This window comes from Lingula anatina, chromosome 8 (genome assembly GCF_051362555.1).
Source record: "Lingula anatina isolate TDL-2025a chromosome 8, LinAna3.0, whole genome shotgun sequence".
NCBI lineage: Eukaryota > Metazoa > Brachiopoda > Lingulata > Lingulida > Lingulidae > Lingula > Lingula anatina.
Genome location: NC_141774.1, coordinates 9,349,096 through 9,359,059, shown reverse-complemented (window position 1 = coordinate 9,359,059; position 9,964 = coordinate 9,349,096). Strand labels below are relative to the sequence as shown.

The 9,964-nt window shown below is 35.8% G+C and overlaps 1 protein-coding gene across 4 annotated transcripts in view; it reads right to left on the bottom strand.

The window, feature by feature from the left end:
* Positions 1 to 1,409: 1,409 nt before the first annotated feature.
* LOC106157526 (transcription factor GATA-4) overlaps positions 1,410 to 9,964 on the bottom strand; it is a 30,406-nt gene continuing 21,851 nt past the window's right edge. For 3 of the 4 annotated variants that reach the window (XM_013533205.2, XM_013533206.3, XM_013533204.2), the window contains exons 3-6: positions 7,357 to 7,520; positions 6,429 to 6,554; positions 5,026 to 5,128; positions 1,410 to 4,587 (exon numbers count right to left, since the gene is read on the bottom strand). In XM_013533205.2, the coding sequence (XP_013388659.2) occupies positions 4,265 to 4,587; positions 5,026 to 5,128; positions 6,429 to 6,554; positions 7,357 to 7,520 (716 nt within the window). In that variant the 3' untranslated portion in view covers positions 1,410 to 4,264. Of the gene's footprint in view, positions 4,588 to 5,025; positions 5,129 to 6,428; positions 6,555 to 7,168; positions 7,261 to 7,356; positions 7,521 to 9,964 lie in introns of all 4 variants that reach the window. The other variant, XM_013533207.2, reaches the window with a different exon arrangement.

Here is a 9,964-nt window from a genome sequence, read left to right as displayed (position 1 = left end):
TTAATATTTATCAAACTCTTGAATATATATTAAATATATGTACCCAAAATGTAGTGCAGATCCATTCAATAAACCCATATAATTTTCACATGGTTAGTTGTGATTTTTTCTCCTGAATTTGTCTATAGTATTTTTTTTACCAGGCTCATTATTTCGGTCAACTGGTACCTGGTCCATGGACTTTGATATATCTCAACACTCCCATGTACCCTTAAATGTGATCTACGTGCACTTTATCATTCCTCTGGCGTCTCGTCTATTTATTTAACGACCACGGTGTCAATATAAGTGTCATCTCTTTAAAGACGTGCTCAAACAGGTCACGCTAAGGGGCAGTAAATGGGTTCTAAATCTTTCTATTTTATTTTTAAATTGCATACAATGACATCCCCATTACCTCAAAACACATTTATTGTAAGTGAAGATTGCATCAGTTCGCAGAACCAGAATCTAATCTTTATTGAAAATAACTTCTTTTAAACATAGTATATATATACACATACTGGTATATGTACGTTTCTATGTTGATAAGTGCGTAGGGTAATAATTGGATATTAGATAGTTAGCCTTTGGGATTTTGTTATTGTGTTGCAAGAAGCATGTGGAACTTTTGTATGATATATTTATTCCTGTACACGATTTGCTGCTTCATAAGCGAAGAAAACAGTTAACATCCTTTAAAATTCATTACAGTGAATACATTCTCAAATTATTCTTTCTGCTACACAGCCTCTCCTCATTATTTTGTCAAATATCTTTCGAAAAACTTTCATTCATTTGCAATTTCAAATATTCGTCAAATTATTTTATTTCGTTTGAAATTTTACCCTCACCCCAAAACAGGTGTATATAATGTACTCGAAATCACGCCATAAAGGTTTACAGCTTCAATGACCTTGATTGACTTTGGGGGTCGGAATATTATCAACAAATGTAACTTATCACGTAGTTTATAGCAATTGAAATACATCCTATTCACGATATCTATACTATGTGATAATACAGCATACTTATCAATTACAGCGAGATAAATATACTTTACATTTATAAATATAACTTCAGTGGTGATAATGAAGTAACTGTCAATACAAAAGTGCCAGTTATTTTTAGATACAAAATCTTTTCTGGTACTCGAATATGATGAGATATTTTGATGTGTTTTAGATCTTCTTTATTCTTTAAATATTTTACCGTCAGTGAAATTCATTAAGTCAACTGTTGTGACTTCTCTCTCTGTTGGACGTGTATCTTTTGAGATTAAGATACAGCTTAATTTGGTCATATATGAGGTGGCCACACACTAATACGTATATTGTAATGTCAGACTTTTTTACCAAAACTCTGTTCTTCGGTTAAATATCCGGGCATCATCTTAAGGCATGCACTTGTTCAATGCAATATACACACAATTGAAGTCATAAAAATTACAAGAATTTATTTACAAAATAATTACATCATAAATAGATGTTTTGATCAAATAAATTACATAGCGTTGAATTCAACTGAATTGATTGCCAACAATACTTTGTCGCATAACAATGAGTGCATTAAAATGAAAGCAGCTAAAGTATTGTGTATTCAATGGCTAGTTATTAACTACAAAAGTATTAAAAGTTATCATTGAGAAAAGTGCATACCGTAGTAAGGACAATTTTAACAAAATTGTCTTGCTTTAGACATTTGTCAATTATTGCCTACAAAATGGCTGTTAGAGTAAGGCAAAAACGTTGTTTTTTTTCTCAAAACAGTCCTAACACGGTTCGAGTCGAATATTTTGATCGTCTGTAGTATACTGAAGCTTGGTGTATTTGTACAGACAGAAACTACATTATTATACGCTGTATCTTAACACTTCTAAACCAGTCGAGGGCCGTTCTTATAATATTATTTATCTTAAATCATAATATCACTAAAAAGGAAGTTAAATGGTACACGCGCGTTAGATAATTGCTGGAACAAAATATGAAATTTCACTTTGTATATTTAAAATTCACAAAGTGTTTTCTAACCTTCTTACGATCTGTAAGCTTTTGTTGACATCTATATATATAAGAAACTGCCCAATAGTAAAATGCAACTACAAAACGCTGTGAACTATCATGCAAGCGACTTTTCTTTATCAAATGAAATGTCTTTTTTCAAAACCCAAAGACAATAGCAGTAACTTTAATACTGGTAAAATGCAATAAAATTCTAATGCAGCCATAAAAGCGTGTGTCAACGTAAAAAAGAAATGGAATTTCGTTCGTACTAAAAATATTAACTATAGTTGCCTAAAACAAAACGTTTAATATAAAAGTATCCTACGATTTAGCCAACTAGAGCCGTTTTAAGACAACCCACAGGAAGTATATGAATTATAACCAGGAAATATAGGGTTTTCAATGTGATCATACATCCGGGGCACGCTGGGAAAAACATGACATCCCACAATGCAATCGTTCATTGTGCTGAGCACTTTTCTCCTGGCAGGCGGGGGCAAATAATGAGCCAACTTCCCCTGGATTTGTCTTCTGACGGCTTAAGTTGATCAGTTCCTGATTAGGGGGTCCTAATTCTGAAACGAACGCTATTTCTTGGCATCATTATAAGCGCTGTCTCCGCAAATGCTGAAAGCAAAACTAATAATAGAATCTTATTCACAAGAGTGGTCTCCACCCATTGCGTTTAAATATCGATTGGCCTCTGAAAGTTGAGGTAGCTCGTTTTCAATTAAACACCGCAGTACAAATGTGGTAGTAAGTCATTTTGATACAATACTGTCTAACATCTGTCTCATTTTACCCTATGTACAGTTAATAATACAAAGACTTCCGTTTTTCTCTCTTAGCCTACCTGTAGGTATCAAAATTCAACTTGATTTCAAAGTCGAGAAGCTCGGTTACGTAACACCGAACATAGCTTAAGGTGGCAAAAAAGATGCAAGAAAGAAAAGATTGCTGAAAGGTAGGACTCTAGCTAACGTGCGAAACCTGTAACCGTTTGCAAAGGGAATTTGCACTTACACAACACAATATACCTTAATACTGCATATAGTATCAAGGGAATTCATAGAAATATATAAAACTCTAATTAAAAAGCTTTTTGATCTAACATGCACCACGATCCACAATGGGGAACGCAAAAGATACCTACCTAATTGCCTAGCAACTATTTTACCCTCTATTCCTCAGAAGAGTCTTCGTCAGTAACCAAAACGCACCTTGTTAACAACCTAGTGCGCGTGTTTCTGTATAAAAACTGAACTGGTTATATTTACAATGTTGGTTTAATTATACATATTAGCTATCCAATGTTTACAATATGCTAGAGATCATTTAGTCATATAGGACATGAATATTAACTTCATACTTATGATGAATCCATTCCGCATGTACAAAGGGCATCACAGCCGTTGGGGTTGTCTACGTGTAATTTCTATCCATTATCATTGGTAGTTATTTGAACACCATCTATTCTAACTCTTTTATCTTTTTTTTTTCAACAAAACTTATACCAATTATAAAACCACGATTCTCTACAACATTACGACAGGTGCTCTTTATACGAATATTTTACCAACGAAGTTTCACTTTCAACTAGCATTATGAAACAGTCAGCATATTCGTTTCTTAGATGAACGCTGATTATATATATATATATTCCATAAGTCCAACGCGTTTCAAGCATTTGGTCGAACTCTGTCCTAGCGGTTTGTGCTCTCTTTTGCTAACTATTAATCCTTAAATTTAGAGTGTGATTACTTTGTGTAAAAAAAATTCTTTTGGCAAGCAGGGGTGCTGTAAATATTACACAGTTAGTATGCGCATGCGCAACTCAAAATGTGTCCAAAATATTTGCGGTATTTAGGCTTCAAGGCAGAACCGCTTTTCATATGTAAATTCTATGGCATGTTTCCACTCGACTCAGTTCTATGTGGATTTTGGCACTAATGTCCTTGGCAAGAACTTTCGTAACAAAATGGCAAGTCTGAAACCTAGCTGGCATTGTTTTGACTAGAACACTTGAAAAAGAATATTCTTTAAAAAATAGTTTCGCTCTACAAAAGATCAAGTTCGTGGTATAGCATCGTCTTAAGCATTAAAAACGAGCCGTTGACTAAGTACTCATAAAAGTGTGCTTCTCTGGAAGAATAAGCAGTATATGAGAGCTTTGCACCAAAAAACAGGCCTGCAGTGAATAAAATATAATCACGCAAGGAACGTGAGCAAACGTGAACACGGCACCAGTATCAATAACACAGTGGAATGTGAGAGGCAGAACGTCAATTTGTCCCCACAGTCACGGCGTGAGAGGCCTGTTCCGACGACTGCTGCATCAGCGAAAGCCCGCCGTTTTCATGTTCACTTCCGCCATGCGCAGAAGACTTGGTAGTCGTTGGAGGACTAGGGAAGACCGTTTGGTTGGAGTTACTTAGACTGACTACGTCGTGACCTGAGGTAAGGTTGAGTGGGTGACTCAGTGATGACGTCATGGGTGATGACGTCATCGACGATGAATGCAGAAGTCCGGTCTGCGCATGCGCCGTGTGTCCGCCGTGAGCGGCTTGAAGTGTTGCAACTGGCGGTGATGTAGATGGTTTAATATCTGAAAATAATGCAAAAAATGAATGCATATTTTATAATGTTAATGTTACAGCTTTTACGACTCTTCAGCAGCTAACAATTTTATTAAATTCCCATTTAAATCCTGTTATATAGTAGTGGTACATGTAGTAATAAATAGTATGACCATTATTTTTTTTTTTTCAAAACGAAATAAAATCATTTCCATAACTGATTCAATCAATAGTTGTTAGGTTGTGGCACGTATTTTAAATCATTGTCCGCGATGCCAGTTTTACAGCCTGTACACTTTCTAATGATCAAATATTTTTCATGGTTTTTATAATCACCATATCTCTACTTTAAAGGATTGTTTAAAATAAAAGAATTAGATTCAAAAATTCAAATTACTGCATGGTAATTTTCTGCATTGTTTGTTGCAGTATTTAAAAACTTGGGTGTGTTCTGCTTCGATACTTACCGGCTGGTTCTTGTTTTGTTGGCGTCTTTGATTTCGACAGGCTCTTCGGTTTCCTCTTCCGGGTTTGAATGCCATCTTTTTTCATCGCTAGAGGGCGGTTCACCTGGAAGTGGACGATAACTCTATGACTTCCTTATAAAATTTCTTATGCCATTGATTATGTATGAAATTAAAACATACAGAACTTAGATTACACCATTACACCAACGGCCACTGAAAGATAAAATTCTTTTATAATATTTTTTTATTTGGGAACCCCCTCCCCCCTCACACACACAAAACATTGAATCTTATAAAACCATAATTATTCTATATTTTCACATCCTTTTTCATAATCATTCTTAAACATTTAATAAGAGTAAATGTAGAAGTTCCAATTTCCATTCAATGTTGGTTTGGTTCACTTAAGTTCATCAGAATCCATGAATTGTTTCCCCTAATATTTCCAAACATTCGGTTGATATTTCCCGGAATACAAACACTCGGCAGGAAGTATTCCCTGGGTGTTTCATCTCAATTGCATTGCATAAGAACAACACGACTCCAAGGGCTGAGTTATCTGCGCACAAAGGAACGGTTCAAACACGTATCAGTTCTATGCCCATTTTATCTCTGGAACACGTCAGGGGAGAAAATGGCATCCGGGGTTGTCTAGACAACCGAAAGGTTATGGATGTTTGTTCGAGTACGGCCAAATAGCACTGAGAGCACCACGCCTGCAGACGGACATTTTTACGCATGTTACTGTTGATGAATTGCAGGGAAATATCCACGCGTATAACTGCCAAGGAATTGTTCTAATTATGTGTGCTCTGTTTTTTACCTGTAATATATACACGTTAATTGTGTTGTGATTGTTCCTAAATATTTTTAATTATTAGAGTGAGATTATATTATAGAAAGCACAGGGCATATGAAATTTGTTAGTTTTGCAAAACTTCCAAAAAGACTTTTAGTCATTAATATAATATAATATAATATAATATAATATAATATAATATAATATAATATAATATAATTATGAGAAAATTCAACAGTATAAAAGTTTGGCCTTAAATTCACTTACAGCAGATACAGATTTAAAACCGAAAACAGGTTTCCATTTTATTTGTGTTCATCCGGTACATTTTCATGAATTTCCCTCTAATACATGTATATGGCTTTTAAGATTGGGATGATATAGAAAATATTTTCAGCAGCACGGTGTGTATGTGATACACCCTTCTTTCTTCCTTTCTTTAATTTATTTATTTATTTATTTATTTATTTATTTATGTTATTCATGTTTATAATATCCATATCTTTATATACTTTAAGCTTGTCAAATATCTTGCAAAATACCTAACCTTTTTAATAAATTTCATAACTCTGATCGAATTATAAATTTTCTATGTCAGACTTACTCCATGCAGCTTATAGTACAGTCCACACGCATTACAGACTGGCTCTCCTTCATTGTTTCGCCGCCAGAGAGTGGTAGTGGAAGTACGGCAGTTGGCGCAAGACAGGCCCACTCTTCGCGACGCCGACTGAAAAGAAAAAAAACTGTATTTACAATTTGTTAGATACTAAAGCAGATCTATTTAATTTTTTAAGTATTTCACTGAATTACTTTTCAAGCAAGAACCAATAGTAATTACGACAAAATTATTTAATGATACGCTGGCAATAATGATAAGGTTATTTGCAGCAGAGAAAACAAACCCAAGCTAATAGATGGTTAGTAATTCAAGCAAAATGAAATAAGATTTCTAAACAAATAACCTCTTAAGTTAAAATTGTTTACAATTTATTAGTTGGACCCAATTGTACTTAATAAAAATGTCCTTTAAGTGATAAACAATTTCGATAAAGTTTCAAGCAAATGCACACAGGGAATCCATACAAAGACCAACAACTTTGTGTTTTTTCTTTTCTTTTTTTTTTTTTTCATCGTGGCGAACTTTTGTTTAAGAAATTTAGCACACATGTAAAAGTCGTCTAACCATTGCCTGGTCCAAGTCAGAGCGCATGCAGCGTGAAACCTAAGCCAAAAAACCAACAACCGGAAGCGCCCTCAACTGCAGCATGCAATGCAAGTATCGTCTGCTCTGCTCTCTGAGCTGGACCAATCAAATGGCGAGATTTGCCCCACGTGACTCACCATCCTGCGGTTACTAGGCCTGGAAGGCGGGACCGGATAATGATGATGCGCCATGGAGGAGTACTCTTGTGGATAGGCATACCAGCCGTTCTCTACACGAAAATAAAAAACGCCAAAAATTTGGATTGTGTTAAGGTGGAGGGGTTAGTGCGGACGTATTTATTTCTATATGGGGGGCAATGACTCACCAGGCGGCGCTGGGGTTTGATCAGGGGCCTGTTCATGCCGTTCATTTTGTGGTACAGTCCGCAGGCATTGCAAAGATAGTGCCCCGTGCCGTCCCGACGCCAGAGTGGCGTTGAGATGGCGCCGCAGTTGACACACTCTCGCCCCTCCGTGAAATACCCGTCGTCTGTAAAATTAAAATACAGGTCAAATCTGAAACTTGAAGTCTTCTTTGCAAAATCTGCTTTGGCTCTATGGAATAAACGTCTTCTGTAAACATGACATATCTGAAATGAAAATTTGCTTCGATTCATTGCAACTACCGCCTTCTGCATAATGAAAAGGCAAATTCAATCTTAAATTCATTTTTATCGGTTCTGGGCACCCTTCAGCCTATACGGTTATAAATTTCGTTGCGCATTGCTTCTTTGAGAATGCAGTGCTTCAATCTTTGCTGAGAGAACATTCTTGCTTGAAGTTTCTGAAATAAGATAGAAATAAATTCTGGAAGCCAAATTCTGAATTTGTTGTCAATTTGATCTGAAACATAAATGAAGTACAAAATTAGTATGGTGCGTTATTTCTTTAAATTGACAACAAAGTTGATCCTAAATGAACCTAAATTACCAATAAAAATGTCCATATTGGTTACTTCTGTTGTCTCTTTACGAAACAGATTCCATAATGAAATTTTTCTCAGCAAGTTTGAAAGCAGATACAGTGATAAAGTAAAGGTTTAATGTGCTAAAAGAGTCTTCAATTTCATAATATTGGTGTCTAAAGGCCACATTTATATCACTCCAAATATAAACGACATTGTCTACGTGCATGTGTGCGCGTGCGCGCTGTACAAAACGCACCCCGGTCAACCATATCGTATATTTTCTCGGCTATTATTTGACATTAATTTCCAAGCGAATTGTCGTTATCGGAAATTTAGTTTTTAATAACATCTTTCGACTGTAATAGGGTCGCAATAATCGCCCATCAAGATAAAAGTGTCAAAAAGATACCTGAAACCAATTGAGATATGCCGTTGTATTAAAATGCAGTGTTTGCCCATGATAAGGGACCACTTCAGCTAAGCAGCACGTTGGAGCTTCTATCTCGTACCACTTAAGGGGGTGTCGCATATAAAAAAATATTGAAATAAATTTGAACATTTTATCTCTATCATGTAGAACTATTCAGAAGGAGGATGCCGAAAATAAATTATATAGTTTGGACACGACCAGTATTTAAAGAGTATTTTCTATGCCACAAAAGTTGCAAAAGGTGATTTTGTTCAATATATATTTTTTTGGTCTATATTCGACGCTCATTTGTTATTGGTGTCACGTTAAGCGCTTTAAGTTTTGCCGAAATCATTAATTTTGCCATGTCTGCTATCTTTGTACAAGAATACAAGAATGGTTTACCAGTTTGGTGTCCAATACGTTAAGGTAATTCTTTGAACAGTATTTTGTCTTTCTAATACTTTTAAAGTTTTGAAAAAAAATTCCACAATTTTCGTCACTGTTTGTTAACTTTTTGTCAGAATGACCTATCATTTTGTTGGAGCAACGGTCTGTTGCCAGTTGCCTTGTCATTAGAATTTTTTACAACGCCAAAATAGTGCACTAACACTTAACTGAACAATTATCCGGATAACGGCCTCGCTATCCATTATGCGTAAACCACGTGCATACGATCGAAAACGAGGCGCTGAAGACGGCACCTGGCAGGCAAACCTGGCACATTTTTGCCCTAAATCCTAGCGCATCCATCATGGGAAGATAACGGCAGTCTGACAAGATAAACAAATACTCTGAGTATACAATTTAATATCAAAGCGCCGCCAATTCTAATATAGAAAAGACGTGTTTAACATCGACGCGCTATCGAGTTGGGGTTATTTATTTCTCATGCCCCTTCGAAGTAAGTGTGGCCAGAGGGTATCGGGAGGGTAAATATGGAAGCTCCCCACGGCTTTCCGTGGTCGGCTCAAAGTCTTCTTTTCACCAAGTCAACTCAGTGTATCAGTACCACGATCAAATATGCATTGATAATATGATGTGATGTTTTACTTTTTAACAGCCCATACGTACAGTTTCGCGTTAATGTGTCAGCTATTAAAAACGCCCTAATGTTCTGTTTTTTTAGTTGAACGAGTCTGTTTGAACGTGATAATGAATAAATGTGGAAACAAATTTTGTGAGAAGTGCTAAGTTTATGCGCACGGTTTACGTAATTATTTTTTATGACGTTTGAGACTAATTCCATCGTTTAAGTACCCGCCCAATGTTAAATATTAAATCAAAACGCTCAGTTCATCACCAGTTGAATATCCATACTAGGTCCCATTTCTTTAAGTGTGAAACCACGTTATAATCCATAAGGCAATCTTCCGAGGTATTTATGGTGGAGTGGTTCACGAAATTAAACTCATCATCTCTTTATTGATTAAATCCTTTTGTTGCACGTGCATAATATACAGGGATTCTCGCAAATTCCCACCCGGTACCTGACAGCTTAATATACGGTAAATATACGACCGGGGATTAGCCTATATTATGATCAGCAATTAAACGGGGTATGGTGACGGAAACAATAATACTTCAACACGTTTTATAAGAAGGAGAAGGCTAAATA